This window comes from Tachyglossus aculeatus, chromosome 1 (assembly GCF_015852505.1).
Source record: "Tachyglossus aculeatus isolate mTacAcu1 chromosome 1, mTacAcu1.pri, whole genome shotgun sequence".
Taxonomy (NCBI): Eukaryota; Metazoa; Chordata; class Mammalia; order Monotremata; family Tachyglossidae; genus Tachyglossus; species Tachyglossus aculeatus.
In genome coordinates, this window is record NC_052066.1 from 90,104,034 (window position 1) to 90,126,508 (window position 22,475).

At 44.1% G+C, this 22,475-nt stretch overlaps 1 protein-coding gene across 3 annotated transcripts in view; it reads left to right on the plus strand.

The window, feature by feature from the left end:
• PLCH1 (phospholipase C eta 1) overlaps positions 1-22,475 on the plus strand; it is a 232,013-nt gene that overhangs the window by 116,486 nt on the left and 93,052 nt on the right. For all 3 annotated transcript variants that reach the window (XM_038747572.1, XM_038747574.1, XM_038747573.1), the window contains exons 3-4: positions 3,050-3,293; positions 9,293-9,422. In XM_038747572.1, the coding sequence (XP_038603500.1) occupies positions 3,050-3,293; positions 9,293-9,422 (374 nt within the window). The remainder of the gene's footprint in view (positions 1-3,049; positions 3,294-9,292; positions 9,423-22,475) is intronic.

Consider the following 22,475-nt stretch of genomic DNA (forward strand, 5'->3'; position numbering starts at 1 on the left):
GACCTTGGCTTCACAGACTCCGTCCTCTCCTGGTTCTCCTCTTATCTCTCCGGTCATTCTTTCTCACTCTTTTTTGCAGGCTCCTCCTCCCCCTCCCATCCTCTTACTGTGGGGGTTCCCCAAGGTTCAGTGCTTGGTCCCCTTCTGTTCTCAATCTACACCCACTCCCTTGGTGACCTCATTCGCTCCCACGGCTTCAACTATCATCTCTACGCTGATGACACCCAGATCTACATCTCTGCCCCTGCTCTCTCCCCCTCCCTCCGGGCTCACATCTCCTCCTGCCTTCAGGACATCTCCATCTGGATGTCCGCCCGCCACCTAAAGCTCAACATGTCGAAGACTGAGCTCCTCGTCTTCCCTCCCAAACCTTGTCCTCTCCCTGACTTTCCCATCTCTGTTGACGGCACTACCATCCTTCCCGTCTCACAAGCCTGCAACCTTGGTGTCATCCTCGACTCCACTCTCTCATTCACCCCTCACATCCAAGCCGTCACCAAAACCTGCCGGTCTCAGCTCCGCAACATTGCCAAGATCCGCCCTTTCCTCTCCATCCAAACCGCTACCCTGCTCATTCAAGCTCTCATCCTATCCCGTCTGGACTACTGCACCAGCCTTCTCTCTGATCTCCCATCCTTGTGTCTCTCTCCACTTCAATCCATACTTCGTGCTGCTGCCCGGATTATCTTTGTCCAGAAACACTCTGGGCATATTACTCCCCTCCTCAAAAATCTCCAGTGGCTACCAATCAATCTGCGCATCAAGCAGAAACTCCTCACCCTGGGCTTCAAGGCTGTCCATCCCCTCGCGCCCTCCTACCTCACCTCCCTTCTCTCCTTCTACTGCCCAGCCCGCAGCCTCCGCTCCTCCACCACTAATCTCCTCACTGTACCTCGTTCTCGCCTGTCCCGCCGTCGACCCCCGGCCCACGTCATCCCCCGGGCCTGGAATGCCCTCCCTCTGCCCCTCCGCCAAGCTAGCTCTCTTCCTCCCTTCAAGGCCCTACTGAGAGCTCACCTCCTCCAGGAGGCCTTCCCAGACTGAGCCCCTTCCTTCCTCTCCCCCTCGTCCCCCTCTCCATCCCCCCATCTTACCTCCTTCCCTTCCCCACAGCACCTGTATATATGTATATATGGTTGTACATATTTATTACTCTATTTATTTATTTATTTATTTTACTTGTACATTTCTATCCTATTTATTTTATTTTGTTGGTATGTTTGGTTCTGTTCTCTGTCTCCCCCTTTTAGACTGTGAGCCCACTGTTGGGTAGGGACTGTCTCTATGTGTTGCCAATTTGTACTTCCCAAGTGCTTAGTACAGTGCTCTGCACATAGTAAGCGCTCAATAAATACGATTGATTGATTGATTGATTGATTTGAACCCATGACCTCTGACTCCAAAGCCCGTACTCTTAAAAAATGCCATAATCACTATTATTAAGTTGTACAGGCCAAAAATGTCACTAGATTTGAGGAGGCGCTAGGGAAGTTCATGGACAAGAAGTGTATTATGGATTGTTAAATTAAAGGGAAAAGTTTAGTTGTGTGAGTTCCATATCTAAGCCGGTGGTTGGAGGTCTAGGAAGGCAACCATCACAGTTCCTCCGAGTAGACTTTGATATCACTGTAAAAAATGGTCTCCTGGGCTTGGTAATAAGCATAACAATTTTGGTATTAAGCACTTACTATGTGTCAGACGCTGTACTAAGCTCTGGGGGAAATACAAGCAAATCAGTTGGACACAGTCCCTGTCCCACATGGGGCTCACAGTCTCAATCCCTAATTTTCATATGCGAAAACTAAAGCACAGAGAAGTGAAGTGACATGTCCAAGGCCACACAGCAGACATGTGGTGGAGCCAGGATTAGAACCCATGACCTTTTGACTCCCAGGCCTGGGCTGTAGCCATTATGCCATGACAGTTCTTGGTCTGGCCAAGGCACAGCAGTGGACATGGACTTAATAACTTCCGAGGGCTGGGTGTTGGCGGGGACGGGACTACTGTCTTCTGATTTGTTTTGTAGTATTTGTTGAGCTGATTGTTGCACAGCACTACTACAGTGTTCCTTAAACACTCAGACTCCAAAATTGTAATTGATTGGTTATTCCTACTCAGTAGTCCCAAAAGATAGCATGGTTTGGGGTGGGGACAAGCCTGCTTGGTGTGCCTTCTGGCTGCCCTCTCTGCCCTCACTCTCAGCTTCAAGGCTGTCCATCACCTCACCCCCTCCTACCTCACCTCCCTTCTCTCCTTCTCCAGCCCAGCCCGCACCCTCCGCTCCTCTGCTGCTAACCTCCTCACCGGGCCTCGTTCTCGCCTGTCCCGCTGTCGACCCCCGGCCCACATCCTCCCCCTGGCCTGGAATGCCCTCCCTCCACGCATCCGCCAAACTAGCTGTCTTCCTCCCTTCAAAGCCCTACTGAGACCTCACCTCTTCTAGGAGGCCTTCCCAGACTGAGCCCCCTGTTTCCTCTCCTCCTCCCCATCCACCACTGCCCTACCTCCTTCCCCTCCCCACAGCACTTCTATATATTGTACAGATTTATTACTCTATTTTACTTGTACATATTTACTATTCTATTTATTTTGTTAATGATGAGCATATAGCTATAATTCTATTTGTTCTGATGATTTTGACACCTGTCTACATGTTTTGTTTTGTTGTCTGTCTCCCCCCTCTAGACTGTGAGCCCATTATTGGGCAGGGACCCTCTCTATCTGTTGCCGACTTGTACTTCCCAAGCGCTTGGTACAGTGCTCTGCACACAGTAAGCGCTCAATAAATCCGATTGAATGAATGCCTTCTCTGACCTCCCAACCTCTGCGTTCTGGGAATCGCAGCTTCAAGCACAGGCAGGGTCAAGTCTTCCCACCCTGTGCTGCGGGGGCGGGGGTTATTGCTAGGCATCTTCCTGGACATGAAGGTGAAGCTGAAACATTGCATTTTATTATTATTATTTATTGGGTGAAACATCTACCATGCTGAATTGGCAGCCCAGGCAGAGTCTTGTTTATAATCCCCACCAGCTGCCTTTCTTCCTCACAGTAATTATCGATTCCATCTACAAAGTCACCGAGGGTCGGCAGTCTGAAATATTCCATCGCCAGGCAGAAGGGAACTTTGATCCGAGTTGCTGCTTCACCATCTACCATGGGAACCACATGGAGTCCCTGGACCTCATCACGTCCAATCCCGAGGAGGCCCGGACCTGGATCACGGGCCTGAAGTACTTGATGGCAGGGATTAGTGATGAAGACTCCCTTGCCAAGAGACAGAGGACGCATAACCAATATCCTTTTGAAAACTTCCTTTCGCGCTTTGATTTTTGTGTAATGATGGGAATGAAGGTGGGACACCTGTTGGGGAATCGAGGTCAATCCTGCTGGATTTGGGCAATAAGACCCAGTTGGGGGAATGAGACTGATTTACCGTCTTCTTCCCTTCTCCCTCCTCCTAACTCTTTCCTCTCCCGTCACACAAAACAGTGAACAGTGTGGTCTAGTGGCAAGAGCCCGGGAGTCAGAGGTCATGGGTTCAAATCCCGGCTCCGCCAGTTGTCAGCTGTGTGACTTTGGGCAAGTCACTTAACTTCTCTGGGCCTCAGTTACCTCATCTGTAAAATAGGGATTAAGACTGTGAGCACCCCCTTGCGTCAACCTGATCACCTTGTAACCTCCCCAATGCTTAGAATAGTGCTTTACATATAGTAAGTGCTTGATAAATGCCATTATTATTATTATTATTATTAAAAGCATGGGCCTGGGTGTCAGAGGACCTGGATTCTAATCCTGCTCTGTCTCTTGCCTCTGCTCTGGGTGACCTTTGACAAATCACTTACCTTTCTTATCTTATCTTTTAGACTGTGAGCCCACTGTTGGGTAGGGATTGTCTCTATATGTTGCCAACTTGTACTTCCCAAGTGCTTAGTACAGTGCTCTGCAAACAGCGTTCAATAAATGCGATTGATTGATTGATTATCCTTCAGCTATCATTTGCAAAATGGGGATAAAATGCTTGTTCTCCCTCTTGTGGGACAAGGACTGTGTCCGCTCTGATTATCTTGTATCAATCCTGTCCCTCAATATAGTTCTTGGCATCGAGTGAGTGCTTAACAAATACCACAATTATTATTGTTAAAAGAGCTGTAAAACGCAAAGAGCATAGGTACTACAAACTCTAGACCAAATAAATGTACGTTCTATTTGGTTGTCTGTTTAAGGCAGAACCTAGCCTTGAGTCACCATGGTCATCACTAACAATGATATTTGTAGAATGAAAGTAAAAGATTTGATCTCTGAGTTTATACTCGGTTGCATTTCCCCTCTGTAATTTATTTTAATGCCTGTCTCCCCCACTAGACTGTAAACTCCTTGAGAAAGGGATATCCCAAGCGACTACCACAGTACTGTGCCCATAGGTAGAACTCAGTAAATTCCATTGATCAATGGATTTCCAAATTTAACTTGCCCTTATTTGGTGATGCTGTTGGAAAGCTTCCAAGTTGTGGGGTTTTTTTTAATATTCACCACAGGCATAAGTATTACTATATGCAACTGGGGAAACCATTTGTTTTGACTTGAGAAAATGCCATTGTTCTTGGGTAGAGAATTTGCCTTACAACTGTTTTTTTGACCATTAAATTCACTCTGAATGTGACACTTCTAAGGAAATATTTTACTTAGTTGGAAAATGGGTTAGAAAGATGGGTTCAGACTCCTTTTTCTTTGAAAGAAATGTTCTTGAGAGAGAATGTGCAGGAAACTGTAGATTATTTTCTTTCGTATAACCAAAGGAATTTTAATCAGCTTCAAAATAACTCTTTAACCAACAATAAGACTTAAGTACAAATGACTGATGGGTGTGATATAATTACTCAAAATTTTTTTATTTTCAGAGAATACTCAGAAGATAACAAACGCTTTAGAACAGAACTGAATACTCTTTGAGTGGGGTGTAACTTATATTTGCAAACCCAAACTTGACTTTTTGAGTAAATAGCATCAGAAGATTTTTCTTTACATGGCTTTTTTCTGCAAATTCTTCAGTTAGGAAAATCTTCTGATTTTTAAAAACAGATTTGCAGGGATTTAATTTCGTGGGTTTTATTTTAAAGTAACAGAATTGCAGTAGGGGAATAAATCCTTTTCAGAAGCTTCTGGGAGTGTGATTTGAAACTTTGAGTTTGATTCTTCTGGGTTCATCCTTTCCCAACAAACACGTGGATGTACAATCAGCTTTTAAATTAAGTGTGTTTTGGAGTTGCTAGACTAATTTCCACTCATGAATAAGTCTTTAGCATGAGGCATCATATTCATAAGCAGCTGTACCCAAAGACATTCATGTTAATAAGTGTTTCACATAGCAGTTTAGGAAGCAATATTCAGACAGCCATCAGTTTATGATTTGGGGCTGATTTGTGGATGAAAAAAAGAGAAGACCTTTTATTGGCCAGGCCTAGAATTTTAGAACAATAATAATATTGGCATTTATTAAGCGCTTACTATGTGCAAAGCACTGTTCTAAGTGCTGGAAGAATGAACTGCTAACCTCAAGGATTTTAAGGAAGCAGTGGACAGGACCAGAGGAAAGAACATGTAATAATTATGGTATTTGTTAAGTGCTTACTATGTGCTAAGTGCTGGAAGTCAGAGGAGTCAGAAGATTCTGCCATCAGTCTGTTGTGTGGCCTTGGGCAAGTCATTTAACTTAAAAGTTTCTTTAAATGATATTTTGTCTTCTGCATCAACTTAGAATTAGGTGGATCCTGAGGCAGGCCAGACTGAGTTAAAAAGTTCACAGCAGAAAAGTCTTCACTCCTAAAGAGCACCACGTTTGATCTACCTCACCTTCCCAATATTCTCTCACTTTCTTTCCCCACAAATTTTCCTCTCAAACAGAAGATGCATTGAAAGAATAATAGTGGTAATAGTAAAGTGCTTACTGTGTGCAGAGCACTGTACTAAGCATTGGGGGAGACTATACAAGTAGGAATTAGATACAGTCTCTGTCCCTCAGGAGTCTTAAATTTACACATTTTCACTCCCTATGTGTTTGAAGCCAGTTTGTCAAGAAAATAATACTTTATTAAGGTTTAAACTCTCCAATGTCAACCGCACAAATTAGAGTAAAATTAAAAACTAAAAACCCCCCATAATGATCCTAAACCAAATATAACTGCTAAAACAGATAAGGACATGGCTTATAGTTGAGCTATTGTGAAGGCCATTGCTTCAGTCGTAACAAGGCCACCTTTGCAACTTGATATGCAGCTGGGGCTGGGAATCTGCTCTTGAAATTGTGCATGTTTACTTCATTTACTGCATTGAAGTCAATCACATCTGCCAGTAAGACTTGCCTTTCCCATATTGCTGAAGTTGCAGTCTGCAACTTTCAGGATTTTCCCCATATTTCTAAAAGCCTGCTTAATTTCTTCCACCACCTCTCCACATATGAGCTATCCATTTGATGTATTAGTGCCTAACTGCTGGACGATGTATATGATCTTGTGTACAGGCACAACTCGACTGTAAAATCCAATTGCAACTTGAACTTTCTTTGTGCTGATCACTTTCTTAATCAAAGTAGCTACGTCTAAACACCTTCTCTCTTGAAGCTCCTACTCTTACCAAAACTCCCTGCTCTAATTACAGAGGTCAGGGATCATACTTTGTTTTTTATTATTATTTAAAATGATAATAAATATTGCATTTGTTAAGCACTTACTATATGCCAAGCACTGTCTATATGCTAAGAACAGGGGTAGATACAAAATGATCAAGTTGGATTCAGGTTGGATGCAGTCCCTGTCCCTTATGGGGCTCATGATCTAAGACGTAGAACAGATAGCATCTCTATTATACAGATGAGGAAACTGAGGAACAGAGAAGTTGTGACTTGCCCAAGGAAGGTGTCAGAGTCAGGATTTGGACCCAGATTCTTTGATTCCCAACCCCGTGGTCTTCCCACTAGGCCTTATTGCCTCTCTTTTTCTTTTTCCTTTGTTTTGTTTTTGTGTTTATTTTTAATTCCCCACAACACCAAGCATAGAGCTCTTCACAAAGTGGGCTCTCAATCATAGACTTAGAGTGTTTGACCTAACCTACCATCCCATCCATTCTCAAAATAGCATTGTGTGGGAGTAGAGATAAATTGTTCACACAGCTGACTGTATTTTTCAATGATTTTGAGAAGCTCTGTCCACGTCCTGTCACATGCAGCTGCTGGAAGGACGCCATAACTGAGTCACTAGATTGGCAGCTGAGAGTTGGCAGTGGATGAGTTCCAGTGGTCAGGAGAACAAAACATAAGCCACAGAGGGATCGCTCAGCAGTTACTGCAGAACTGTTGGCAAGGGAGAAAAAACCTAAGAAAAGAAATCGCCCTAACCCAGCCAAGCGCTGCTCAAATCTGGTGGAGAGAAGGTCAAGTAGAAGGAGGCAAGGAATTGGATTAATATAAACAGACATGAGAACCTTGACAAGGTTTTAAAGAAAATAAATGAGAATGTCAAATCCCGGGTTGGACATACTCTTAATTGCAATACCCTAAGGAAACAGGGTATGTTTTAAACTATTTTTAGGATTTTATGTGTAAATGAAATTTGTATCGAGGGAAATAATGTTTCTTAGAAAATGATGTGCAGATGTGTACATAAGTAGAGATAACCTCAGTCTTCATCAGGTAGATTACCTTGTTCTCCCCTTGACTTTCACATCACTGTAGACAGCAAAAACCATCCTCCCAGTTTCACAAGCCTGTAACTTTGGCACTGAATCCTGTCAGTTCTATCTTCATAACATCACTAAAATCCACCCTTTCACCTTCATTAGTTAATTCATTCATTCAACCGTATTTATTGAGCGCTTACTGTGTGCAGAGCACTGTACTAAGCGCTTGGGTAGTACAAGTTGGCAACATATAGAAATGGTCCCTGACCCAACAACAGGCTCACAGTCTAGAAGGGGGAGACAGACAGCAAGACAAAACATGTGGACAGGTGTCAAGTCATCAGAACAAATAGAATTAAAGCTAAATGCACATTAGTAACAAAATAAATAGAATAGTAAATATGTACAAGTAAAATGGAGTAATAAATCTGCACAAACATATATACATGGAAAATGGGAATTAAGACTGTGAGCCCCATGTGGGACCACCTGATCACCTTGTAACCTCCCCAGCGCTTAGAACAGTGCTCTGCACATAGTAAGCGCTTAATAAATGCTATTATTATTATTATTATTATTATTACAGGTGCTGTGGGGAGGGGAAGGAGGTAGGGCGGGGGGGATGGGGAGGAGGAGAGGAAAAAGGAGGCTCAGTCTGGGAAGGCCTCTTGGAGGAGGTGAACTCTCAGTAGGGCTTTGAAGGGAAGAAGCGAGCTAGCTTGACAGATGTGCCTTCGTTCAAATGGCTATCACGTTGATCTAAGCACTTATCCTATCCTGCCTTGATTACTGTATTAGCCTCCTTTCTGGCCTCCTCTCTAGCCCCATTAAAGCCCTTACTCCACTTGATTGCTTGGATCATTTTTCACCCCCGCCCCCCAACCAAAAAAAGAATCAATCCATGTTTCCCCACTCCGCAAGAACCTCCAGAGGTTGCCTACGCACCTGTACATCACAGAAAGTACTCAATCACCTTGCTTTCCTAGCTTACCTCCCTGATTTTTTACTGCAATCGAATCTGCACACTTTGCCTCCTCTGCAGTGCCAACCTCTCACTTTGGGTTTTCCTACTGTCCCTCTCCCCCTGCCTTACACAGAGCAGACCTCTTTGCTCCTTTCCTTCTCTCCACAGCCCTCTTTGTCACCCTCACTCCCACACTCACACCCTCACATCCTCACACCCTCCTACATCCCCAGTTTCCCTCTTTCCCTCCAAACCGCAAATCAACTCATTTATTCCCACATCCTTAAATCAATTTGTAATTCTAGCATAATTACAGGTTATAACTGATTTGTTTCTCATTCATCTCTTGTTCTCCTCTTTGCCCTTCTCTTTTTTTCCTCTTTATTCTTTTCCGGGCCCTCTTTTCCTTCTCTTTCTTCTTTTCCACAGCCCATGCCCTTGCCTCTTTCTCTACATTTTCTTCCTGTTTTCTCTTTTCTTCTCCCTTCCTCTGTGAACATGGAACATTTGCTGTATTCCTTCTCAAGTTCTCATATTTTACGACATAGCTTCTCTCTATCCCTTGTTCCATATGGAAGAAAGTTTTATCTGTTTTGAAGCACATGACTGTCTTCCACAATCCTGTGTCAGGTGAACCTTTCCTTAGCAAATTTGCACATGGGTGAAGCAGACCTTTGAGGAAGCTGACAAAAATGGAGATGGCTTATTGAACATTGAAGAGATCCACCAGTTGATGCACAAACTCAACGTCAATCTGCCTCGCAGAAAAGTCAGGCAAATGTTTCAGGTAGGTTTTATGTTTTTTTATCTATTGCAGATGTGTGCCCTCTGAAGCTACTGATTTAGACTTTATCACTTGAATGATTAAAAAAAACTCTTCAAGGTTGAAAATTGTTGTGACTTTTAGAACAGGATTGGGAATGGAAATATAGTTATGGGCAGAGAGAGCCCCCTATACAGGTAGTATGGTGTATTTATTTTATTCCTTCTTAAAGTAAGGTGGTTTTATGATATGAGTACCCCTCCCCAGAAATCCTCCCTCATTTATTCAGTCTAAGTTACCTGGGTACATGTTTATTAAAGTGTCCTTTATTGGAAAGGGCATAGATTATTGTGAGAAAACAGAGCTTTAGTTTATTAAAGCAGCCAAAGGACTTTTAAAGCTTTTTAGAAACTATTTCCAGGATTTCTTCCATTTTCTTAAATAAATCCCACATTCAGTTAGTTTACATTCACTAGGAAGACAATCAAGAGAAACCACTGAAGAGGATTAGAGTATTCGATTTGAGATGATTCCTTGAAGGTATTAATTGGGCCTTTCCCCAGACTTCGCTTTTCCAGGGTGCACAGCTTTTTAGCCTTTCCTCTTTGGTGCTATATCCAATCCCTTACATCATTTCTTGTGCAATTTTCTCGACTCTGTTTCACCACCTCTCTAAAAATGTAGAGACCAGAATAGGCAGATGGAATAGAACAGATCAGGGAAGCAGCATGGCTTAGTGGAAACAGCATGAGCCTGGGTGTCGGAGGAACTGGATTCTAATTCTAGCTCTCCCATTTACCTCCTGTGACACCTTGGACAATTCAAGGTGCCTCAGCCTCAGCTCCCTCATCTGTAAAATGAGGATTCAGTACCTGTTTTCCCTCCTACTTAAACTGTGAGCCCCGTGTAGGGCCTGATTGTGTATCTGCCTCAGTGCTTAATACAGTGCTTGGCACATTTGTCTTATGCCTTCGAGTCGTCTCCGACCCATAGCGATGCCGTGGACACATCTCTCCCAGAACTCCCCACCTCCAAGTGCAACCGTTCTGGTAGTGTATCCAGGATCAAAATACGGAAGTGGTTTACAATTGGCTTCTTCCATGCAGTAAATACCAGAATTATCGTCATCATTATTATTATTATTATCATTAATAACATACTGGCAGTGTCTAATCAGGCTGAATATAAATTGAAGACTGAATATAAATAGAAGCGTGCTTACTGACTCATCCTTGGTAATACAAGAGAGATTTCCAAGTAAAGCAGAAAGCCAACTATTTAACTGCACCAAAGCTAAGGGAGGTAATTGAAGGGTTGGGCTCCTTTGGACCACCTTGGCTCAATTCTGTTTGTTTGGACTTTGATGATTGGAGCTTGCCTCAGATTGGAGATCCAATCTGCTTGGAAGCCTGGTTGACTTGCATAACAAATGGGAGGGTTTGGGATGCACTCCGTTCTGCCAAAATGCATGGGGTTATATTACGTGTTTTGGCTAGAACATTGATAGGGAATTAGGGAATGTCTGTTCAGAACCATGAGTCTGTTCCATTACTGTGGTATTGGAAGATAGGACCTTGGCCCTTGTTTTGTTTTGTTGTCTGTCTCCCCCTTCTAGACTGGGAGCCCGTTGTTGGGTAGGGACCGTCTCTATATGTTGCCGACTTGTACTTCTCAAGTGCTTAGTCCAGTGCTCTGCACACAGTAAGCCCTCAATAAATCTGATTGAATGAATGAATGAATGGCCCAGTGGTATGGTACCAGAATAGGCAAGTGCCACAGAGCAAATTTTCTGACCTTGAGCAAGTCACTTAACTTCTTTGTGCTTCAGTTATTTCATCTATAATAATAATAATAATGATGATGATATTTGTTATGTGCTTACTATGTGCCAAACACTATTCTAAGCACTGGGGGGGGATACAAGGCAACCAGATTGTCCCACTTGGGGCTCACAGTCTTAATCACCATTTCACAGATGAGGGAACTGAGGCACAGAGAAGTTAAGTGACTTGCCCAAAGTCACATAGCTGACAAGTGGCAGAGCCAGGATTAGAACCCATGATCTCTGACTCCCAAGCCCGGGCTCTTTCCACTGAGCCATGCTGCTTCTCTTTATAAAATGGGGATTAAGACTGTGAGCCCCACATGGGACAATCTGTTAAGCACTGCTCGGCACATAGTAAGTGCGTAACAAATACCATCACTATTATTATTATGATTATTATTAATGGTTTTGGGAGATTTCCACCCCCTGTGTTATAGGAAAACAGAGTGGACCCTAAGGCATTTCCCTGATGTCCTCCAATGATTCACATGAACCCTCTCCCTCCTTAAATCTGATACACAATTAGTCTCCCCTCCTTCAAAGCCTTACGGAAGGCATATCTCATCCATGATGCCTTCCCTGACTAAGGCTTCCTTTCCTCTTCTCCCACTCCCTTCTTTGTCTCCCTGACTTGCTCCGTTTATTCATCCCCCCTCCCAGCCCCACAACACTATGTACATATCTGTCTTCCATTCTGGACTCTAAGCTTAATGTGGGCAGGCAATGTTTCTGTTTATTCTTGTATTGTACTCTCCCAAGTGCTTAGTACAGTGCTCTGCACACAGTAAGCACTCAATAAATATGATTGAATGAACATGAATGAGCCTTTGCCAGGTCAGACTTTTACTCCAGTACTCCAGGGCTGCCCAATTATGTTAGAAGTTTTGCCTTTACTTTGTGCTAAGCACTGTACTATGTGCTGGGTCGATACAAGGTAATTGGGTTGGACTTGTTTCTAGTCCCACATGGAGCTCACAGTCTAAGTAGGAGGGAGAACAGGTATTTAAGCTCCATTTTGATGAGGAAATTGAGATATGTAGAAAGTAAATGCTGGGTCTAAGATCACACAGCAGGCATGTGGCAGAGCTGGGATTAAAACCCAAGTCTTCTTGGTCCCAGGCCTATGTTCTTTCCACTAGACAACACTGGACTGCAGAGACATTTTTCATCTAGTTATCTCCCTAGCTGACAGCACTTTTCAACTCTAGGTGACTTGAAGCTTTTGTTCCCCCAAGAAACACTAGGATCAATTGGGACTCACTTTCTTTATCCCAGCTTTATGAAGGGAAAAGTCCTTCTCAAAGGACTTACTGCTCTCCTCCTGATTATTATTGTTATTATTATGGTACTTGTTGAGCACTTACTTTGTGCCAAGCACTAAGCGCTGGGGTGGATAGAAGGTAGTCAGGTTGGACACAGTCCCTGTTCCATGTAGGGCTCACACTCTTAATCCACATTTTCCAGATGGGGTAACTGAGGCCCAGAGAAGTTAAGTGACTTGGTCAAGGTCACACAGGAGATGAGGTCACACAGGAGACGAGTGGCAGAGCCAGGATTAGAACCTCTGACATTCTGACTCCCAGGCATGTGCTCTGTCCACTAAGACATGCTGCTTCTCAATAGTCTGACTACACTAGACTGACTAGAAATGGATACAGACAATCAATCAGTGGTATTTACTGAGAGCTTACTAAGCATTTGGGAGAGTGCAATACAATAGAGTTCATTCATTCAATTGTATTGAGCACTTACTGTGTGCAGAGCACTGTACTAAGTGCTTGGGAGAATACAATACAATAAACAGACACATTCTCTGCCCACGCGAGTTCACAGTCTAGGGCTGGGGAGACAGACATCAATATAAATAAACACATTACATACGTGTGCATAAGTGCTGTGGAGCTGGGAGTGGGGAAGAACCGAGGGAGCAAATCAGGGTGACACAGAAGGGAGTGGAAGAAGAGGAAAAGGGGGGCTTATTCTGGGAAGGCCTCTTGGTGGAAATGTGCCTTTAATAAAGCTTTAAAGGAGGGAAGAGTAAATGTCTGTTGGAATTGAGGAGGGAAGGCATTCCAGACCAGAGGCAGGACACGGGAGAGAGGTCGGCCATGAGATAGGCGAGATGGAGGCCCAGTGAGGTTAGCATTAGAGGTGTGAAGTGTGTGGGCTGGGTTGTAGTAGGAGAGTAGCGAGGCGAAGTGGGAGAGGGCAAGGTGGTGGAGTGTTGTAAAGCAAACAGTGAGGAGATTTTGTTTGATGTGGAGGTGGATGGGCATGGTTGCCCATTCACTGGAGTTTTTTGAGGAGCAGGGTGATGTGTCCAGAACGTTTTTGTAGAAAACTGATCCAGGAAGCAGAGTGAAGTATGGACTGGAGTGGGGAGAGTCAGGAGGCTGGGAGTTCAGCAAGGAGGCTGATATAGTAATCCAGGTGGGATAGGATGAGTGACTGTATTAACGTGGGAACAGTTTGGATGGAGAGGAAAGGGTGGATTTCAGCGATGTTGTGAAGGTGGGAGGTGGGGCTGACCAGGATTTAGTAATGGATTCAGTATGTGGGTTGAATGAGAGAGAGAAGTCAAGGATAATGCCAAGGGTACAGAAAGATGTTGGTGCCTTCTACAGTGATGGGAAAGTCAGGGGGAGAACAGTGTTTGGGTGGTCAGATAAGGAGTGCTGTTTGGACATCTTAAGCTTGAGGTGATGGGAGGACATTCAAATAGAGGTGTCCTGAAGGCAAGAGGAAATCCAAGCCTGGAGAGAGGAAGAAAGATCGGGGGAGGAGATGTAGATTTTGGGTATCATCCGCATAGAGGTGGTAGTTGAAATCATGGGAGCAAATGAGTTCTCCAAGGGAGTGGTTGTGGATGGAGGTTCATTCGTTCAATCATATTTGAGTGCTTACTTTGTGCAGAGCACTGTACTAAGCACTTGGGAGGATAGAAGGGGACCCAGAACTGAATCTTGAGGGACCCCTACAGTTAGAGTTGAAAGACCTGATCTCTGCCCACAAGGAGCTTGCAACTAGAAGAGGAACTTACAATCTAAACAACAACTAATGTGCAGGTATTTCATCCTATTAAAAAAAATTGGAAAAGGTTGTTTCATGAAAATTTAAAATAGGGCTGGTGACTTTAAGGTAAAATCAAAATGATCAGCAATTAACAAATAAACTACATCAGAATTAAGTCATAAAGGGGGAAAGAGAAAATCCTGACGTAAATGCCATCTTGCAGATTTTTCCTGAGCCAGTGTACTTCAGACTACTGCAGCATGGAGTAGTGGAAAGAGCACGGCCTAGTAATCAGCAGACCTGGGTTCCAATTCCAGCTCTTCCACTTGCCTGCTCTGTGACCTTGGGCAAGTCACTTAACTTCTTTGTGCCTCAGTCTCCTCAACTGTAAAATTGGGAAGTAGTGCATATTTTCACTCTTAGATGTGAGCCAAATGTGGGACTGAGGCTGTGTCCCCTTTTAGACTGTGAGCCCACTGTTGGGTAGGGACTGTCTCTATGTGTTGCCAATTTGTACTTCCCAAGCGCTTAGTACAGTGCTCTGCACATAGTAAGCGCTCAATAAATACGATTGATGATGATGATGATGTGTCTGACCAAATTGTTTTGTGTCTTCCTCAGCTCTTAAAGCAGTTCTTGGCCCAAGGTAAATGCTTAACTGAAACCACAACTGTTATTACTTGATCCATCCTGGTGCAATTCAGGCCTCTGGCACCATGTGCTTTCAGTCGTTTTTGCTTGAGGTCCCTTGATATTTCAGCAAGCTGTGCCAAGTCAGAAAAGACCTGGATTTTCCTGTTCTATTTAAACCTTTCTCTGGTCCTGGCTCGAGGCCTTATTCCTGAACCAGTATTGATGCAGCCTCTTTCTTCCTACACAGACATAATGTTGGAGCCTGTAAAGTTAAAAATTCCTGGCAAGACCTGAAATTAGCACATCTTTTCTGCTCTGGGGGAATAGCTTCCAGGATCATTTCAGCCATAAAACCTAAGTCTGGCAGTAAACAGATTCTATGCTGATGACACCCAAATCTACATCTCTGCCCCAGCTCTCTCTCCCTCCCTCCCTTCAGGCTCAGGTCTCCTCCTGCCTTCAGGACATCTCCATCTGGATGTCTGCCTGCCATCTAAAACTCAATATGTCAATATGTCCAAGACTGAACTCCTTATCTTCCCTCCCAAACTGTGCTTCTCCCTGACTTTCCTGTCACTGTAGACGGCACTACCATCCTTCCTGTCTCACAAGCCCACAACCTTGGTGTCATCCTCGACTCCGCTCTCTTGTTCACCCCTCACATTCAATCCGTCTCCAAAACCTGCAGGTCTCACCTCCGCAACATCACCAAGATCCGCCCTTTCCTCTCCATCCAAACTGCTACCTTGCTGGTTCAATCTCTCATCCTATCTGGACTGGATTACCGTATCAGCCTCCTCTCTGATCTCCCATCCTCCTGTCTCTCCCCACTTCAGTCTCTACTTCACGCTGCTGCCTGGATCATCTTTGTGCAGAAATGCTCTGGACGTGTTACTCCCCTCCTCAAAAATCTCCAGTGGCTGCCAGTCAACCTACGCATCAGGCAAAAATTCCTCACCCTCTGCTTCAAAGCTCTCCATCCCCTCACCCCTCCTACCTCACCTCCTTTCTCTCCTTCTACAGCCCAGCCTGCACCCTCCGCTCCTCTGCTGCTAACCTTCTCACTGTACCTCATTCTTGCCTGGCCCACATCCCCCCCTGCCCTGGAATGCCCTCCATCTGCACATCCGCCAAGCTAGCTCTCTTCCTCCCTTCAAGGCCTTACTGGGAGTTCACCTCCTCCAGGAGGCCTTCCCAGCTGAGCCCCCTCCTTCCTCTCCCCCTCCCTTCCCCCCCGCCCTACCTCCTTCCCCTCCCCACAGCACCTGCATATATGTTTGTACAGATTTATTATTCTATTTTACTTGTACATATTTACTATTCTATTTATTTTGTTAATGATGTGCATCTAGCTTTATTTCCATTTATTCTGATGACTTGACACCTGTCCACATGTTTTGTTTTTCTGTCTGTCTCCCCCTTGTAGACTGTGAGCCTGTTGTTGAGTAGGGACCATTTCTACATGTTGCCAACTTGTACTTCTCAAGCTCTTAGTACAGTGCTGTACATACAGTAAGCGCTCAATAAATACAGTTGAATGAATGAATAAAGAATCACAGGAAAGGTAAATGCAAGTGAAAAATGCTTATTCCTAAGAGACTTTAAAGAACCTTGGCCCATCTATCACAAGTGATGATGGATAATCATCTTTAAGGGAAAAAGATCTCTTGGTGAGTACGAGGCCAACAAGAAGATTCAGCCATGCAGAGTCCAGAGCTTTTGTTTTGGCTGTGGGGGGTGGGTTGTCTGGGGGATTGATGGGAGAGGAAGGCAAGGTGGGGCGAGAAACAGTAATTAATATGGCTATCGTTTCTCATTACAAGAAGTAATTTCCAATGCAGAGATAATAAAACATTCCTTCCTTATCCTGCCATCAGTGATTCCCTCAAATATATTGTCAAAGGGGATTGTGTACAATTTTCAATTAGCAAGGTTTAGATGTGAAGTGGGGCATGACTACTGTTATTTTGGGGAATTCCCAGAAAATCAAGGTGACATGGCAACCTGCTGTCTCTAGAAGAGATTGGCCCACGTCATCCCCCTGGCCTGGAATGCCCTCCCTCTGTCAATCCGCCAAGCTAGCTCTCTTCCTCCCTTCAAGGCCCTACTGAGAGCTCACCTCCTCCAGGAGGCCTTCCCAGACTGAGCCCCTTCCTTCCTCTCCCCCTCGTCCCCCTCTCCATCCCCCATCTTACCTCCTTCTCTTCCCACAGCACCTGTATATATGTATATATGTTTGTACATATTTATTACTCTATTTATTTTACTTGCACATATCTATTCTATTTATTTTATTTTGTTAGTATGTTTGGTTTTGTTCTCTGTCTCCCCCTTTTAGACTGTGAGCCCACTGTTGGGTAGGGACTGTCTCTATATGTTGCCAACTTGTACTTCCCAAGCGCTTAGTAAAGTGCTCTGCACACAGTAAGCGCTCAATAAATACGATTGATTGATTTGATTCATCCAGTGATGTATCATGTCAGGAAATCCCAGCGGTACACATTTGCGGTCCAGTGTGAGATCTTGAGTATTTCAGGAGCTACAAGACTTATGCATGGTTCAGCATTAGTCCCATTGTCTTCCAGATTTAACCTTGTTAATGACATAGTCGTTAACACTTCAACCGGAGGTGTGAGCCAGGTCTTGATGAATGCCAGGTGGAGGAGTGATTGTTTGTTCCACATTCACAACATCACTAACATCTGCCCTTTCCTCTCCACCCAAACTGTTACTAGGCTGCTTCAAGCATTTATCCTATCCCTTCTCAACTACTGCATCAGCCTCCTTGCTGACCTCCCTGCTTCTTGTCTCTTCGCACTCCAGTCCATACTTCACTCTGCTGCCCAGATCATTTTTCTACAAAAACATACAGGGCATGTTTCCCACTCCTCAAGAACCTCCAGTGGTTGCCCATCCACCTCCGCATCAAACAGAAATGCCTCACCATTGGCTTTAAAGTACTTAATCACCTTTCCTACTCCTACCTCACCTTGCTACTCTCCTACTACAACCCAGTCCGCACACCTTACTCCTCTAGTGCTAATCTTCCCATGTACCACAGTCTCATCTATCTCACCACCGACCATTCAACCGTATCCTGCCTCTGGCCCAGAACACCCTCATTCATTCATTCAATTGTATTTATTGAGCACTTACTGTGTGCAGAGCACTGTACTAAGTGCTTGGGAAGTACAAGTTGGCAAGACGTTCCCTACCCAACTGTGGGCTCACAGTCTAGAAGGGGGAGACAGACAACAAAACAAAACATATTAACAAAATAAAATAAATAGAATAAATATGTACAAATAAAATAAATAAAATAGAGTAATAAATACGTACAAACATATATACAGGTACTGTGGGGAGGGGAAGGAGGTAAGGCGGGGGGGTTGGGGGGGAGGAGGGAGAGAGGAGGATCAGTGTGGGAAGGCCTCCTGGAGGAGGTGAGCTCTCAGTAGGGCCTTGAAGGGAGGAAGAGAGCTAGCTTGGTGGATGTGTGGAGGGAGGGCATTCCAGGCCAGAGGGATGACGTGGACTGGGGGTTGATGGAGGGACAGGCAAGAATGAGGCATGGTGAGGAGGTTAGTAGCAGAGGAGCGGAGGGTGCGGGCTGGCCTGGAGAAGGAGAGAAGGGAGGTGAGGTAGGAGAAGGTGAGGTGATGGACAGCCTTGAAGCCGAGGGTGAGGAGTTTCTGCCTGATGCATAGGTTGATTGGTAGCCACTGGAGATTTTTGAGGAGGGGTGTAACATGCCCAGAAGTTTAGGGAACAATGACACCCAAAGCAAACAGAGAACTAGATTAATGGATCTATCTGTCATTTAGGTCATGATAATAAAGCACACACGTTGGTTGAAGTTGCAGGGGAATGTTAAATTGACCATTTGACTGGCCAACCTCCTAAGATATAGGTGGCTCCTTTTGAAATTATGGGCTAGTCTACCTGCTGGTTTGATGGCTGGATTTAATGTTCTTTTAAATATTAATTGTTACAGTAAAGCAATTTGATTATTCATGGTTGTAGTGGGCCAGTTTGACTTTTTGTGGTGCTAATAGGTCAATTTGAATATTCATGTTTCTAACCTGTCAAGGAAGCAGATTACCTTGTCTACCCCATAGAGAGAAACAAGAGTTTCCTTCCAAGTTGGAATCTGAAGTCTCCAACATTTCCTTTCTGTATCCAGTGGCAGATGAGGGAACCAGAGCTTGGCTGAAGTAGGACCAGGGCAATCCAACTCATCTGAAAGACCCACAGATGGCTGAGATTCTCTGAGGCCAGAGTCTCCCTTTGATATCTGCAAAAGGGCCTCATGTGAGCACTTTATTCTTCCAAGGGCCAACTTTACCATTCAGTCATCTATTTCTGATTAATCTTTCATCTTCTTGCCCTATCCCCGGAAACCCCTCACCAACTATTTCAACCCTTCTGCATCCCCTAAGCACATATATCTTTGTGCCCCTCCCCTTAGTAGGACTTATATCCATATACATGAGCTATACCTTTCTGTATATCTTGATACCCTATTGCTTTCCCCTACTTGTATTTTATTTTAGTATCTGTCTTCCCCCATTAGATTACAAATGTATTGTACTCTCTACTTACTGTAATGTACTCTCTCAAGTGCCTAGTAAATCCCGGCTCCGCCAACTGTCAGCTGTGTGACTTTAGGCAAGTCACTTAACTTCTCTATGCCTCAGTTACCTCATCTGTAAAATAGGGATTAAAACTGTGAGACCCCCATGGACAACCTGATCACCTTGTAACCTCCCCAGCACTTAGAACAGTGCTTTGCACATAGTAAGTGCTTAACAAATACCATTATTATTATTATTATTACAGTGCCCTGCAAAGAGTGAATTCTACTGATTAATTGATATTTCATTCCAATATGGAAGATAATAACACTAAGATGGCCTCTGATGGTATTGAAGATCAATCAATATTGGAATGAGATATCAGTTAATAGAATTCACTCTTTGCAGGGCACTGTAATAATAATAATATTAATAATAATAATAGTATTTGGTATAGTGCAGTACTGCAGTGTTGGTAGACACGTTCCCTGCCCAGAAGGAGCTCAGTCTTGAGTGGGAGACAGACATTAAAATAAATTACCAACAATAATAATAATAATGATGGCATTTATTAAGCGCTTACTATGTGCAAAGCACTGTTCTAAGCGCTGGGGAGTTTACAAGGTGATCAGGGTGTCCCACACGGGGTTCACAGTCTTAATCCCCATTTTACAGATGAGGTGACTGAAGCACAGAGAAGTTAAGTGACTTGCCCAAAGTCACACAGATGACAAGTGGCAGAGCCAGGATTTGAACCGGTGACCTCTGACTCCAAAGCCCGTGCTCTTTCCACTGAGCCACGCTGCTTCCCCAATGTGTATATAAGTGCTGTGGTGCTGAGGGTAGGGTGGTTATCAAGTGCTTAATGGGTTTGGATTCATTCATTCAATCGTATTTATTGAGCACTTACTGTGTGCAGAGCACTGTACTAAGCGCTTGGGAAGTACAAATTGGCCTCATATAGAGATGGTCCCTACCCAACAACGGGCTCACAGTTTGGATCCAAGTGCATAGACCACACACAGAAGGAACAGAAGGTAGGGGAAATGAGGACTCAAATCGGGGAAGGCTTCTTGGAAGAAATTTGATTTTAGTAAGGCTTTGAAGGTGGGGAAAGCAGTAGTTTGTTGGATATGAAAGGCAGAGGGTTTCAGGTCAGAGGGAGGAAGTGGGCAAGAGGTCAGGGGTGAGGTAGAGGTAAGCCTGTTCTGGGGAGGTAACGTCTATCAGCTCTGTTGTATTGTACTCTCCCACATGCTTAGTACAGTGCTGCGCACTTTCGACGTGTTTGATAGTTGAGATTGAGGTACAGTGAAGTTGGTCTTAAGGGAGTGAAGTGTGTATGTGTTGTGTTAAGAAAACAGTTACGTAAAGTAGGACGGGGAGATTCATTCATTCAATCATATTTATTGAACGCTTATTGTGTGCAGAGCACTGTACTAAGTGCTTGGAAAGTGTAATGTAGCAACAAAGAATCTGCAGAGCATTGTATTAAGTGCTTGGAAAGTATAATTTAGCAACAAAGAGAGAATCTGATATTCATTCATTTATACAATCGTATTAAGTGCTTACAAAGTGCAGAGCACTGTACTAAGTGCTTGGAAAGTTCAATTTGGCAACAGAGACAATCCCTACCCAACAAAAGGGTCACAGTCTAGAAGGGGGAGACAGACAACAAAACAAGTAGAAAGGCATTAGTAGCATCAAAATAGATAAATAGAATTATAGGTATATCATCATCATCATCAATCGTATTTATTGAGCGCTTACTGTGCGCAGAGCACTGTACTAAGCGCTTGGGAAGTACAAATTGGCAACATATAGAGACAGTCCCTACCCAACAGTGGGCTCACAGTCTAAAAGGGGGAGACAGAGAACAAAACCAAACATACTAACAAAATAAAATTAATAGAATAGATATGTACAAGTAAAATAAATAAATAAATAAATAGAGTAATAAATATGTACAAACATATATACATATATACACATCATTAGCATGGCTCAGTGGAAAGAGCATGGGCTTTGGAGTCAGAGGTCATGGGTTCAAATCCCGGCTCCACCAATTGTTAGCTGTGTGACTTTGGGCAAGTCACTTAACTTTTCTGGGCCTCAGTTACCTCATCTATAAAATGGGGATGAAGACTGTGACCAACCTGATCACCTTGTAACCTCCCCAGCGCTTAGAACAGTGCTTTGCACATAGTAATGCTTAATAAATGCCATTATTATTATTATTAATAAAAATAGAATAATAACGATGTACAAATATGTACAAGTGCTGTGGGGCGGGGAAGGGGGTAGAGCAGAGGGAGGGAGTAGTGGTGATGGGGAGGGGAGGAGGAGCAGAGGAAAAGGGAGTCTCAGTTTGGGAAGGCTTCCTGGAGGAGGTGAGCTCTCAGTAGGTCTTTAAAGGGAGGAAGAAAGCTAGCTCTTTGATCTGAGGGAAACAAAGAGGGAGATCTGATTGAGTGTTTTAATAAGGAGTTTCTGTTTGGTGTTGCGGTACATGGGCAACCACTGAAGGAGGAGAAGTGGGGAGATGTGGACCAAATGTATTTTTAGAAAAATGATCTGTTTATACGAGTGAAGTAAGAGCTGGAGTAGGGAGAGATAGGAGGCAGGGAGGCCAATGAAGAGGCTGATGTAGTGGTGGGATGTAAGTGCTTCCATCAGGGTAGTAGCTGGATGTAGAGGAAAGGACAGATCCTAGCAATGTTGTGAAGGTAGAACTAACAGGATCTGGTGATATACTAAATATGTAAGTTGAAAGTTACAGGCTTGTGAGATAGGGAGGATAGTGGTGTTGTCTACGGTGACAGAGAGGACAGGGTTTGTGGGGGGAAAATGAGGAATTCTCTTTTGGACATGTTAAGATTGGGGTGTCAGTGGGACATCCAAGCAGAGAAGAGAAGTGCTGAAGGCAGGAGGAAATGTGAGGCTGCAGCGGAGAGAGGTCAGGTCTGGAGAGGTAGATTTAGGAATCATCAGCATAAAGATGGTAATTGAAACCATGGGAACAAATATGTTCTC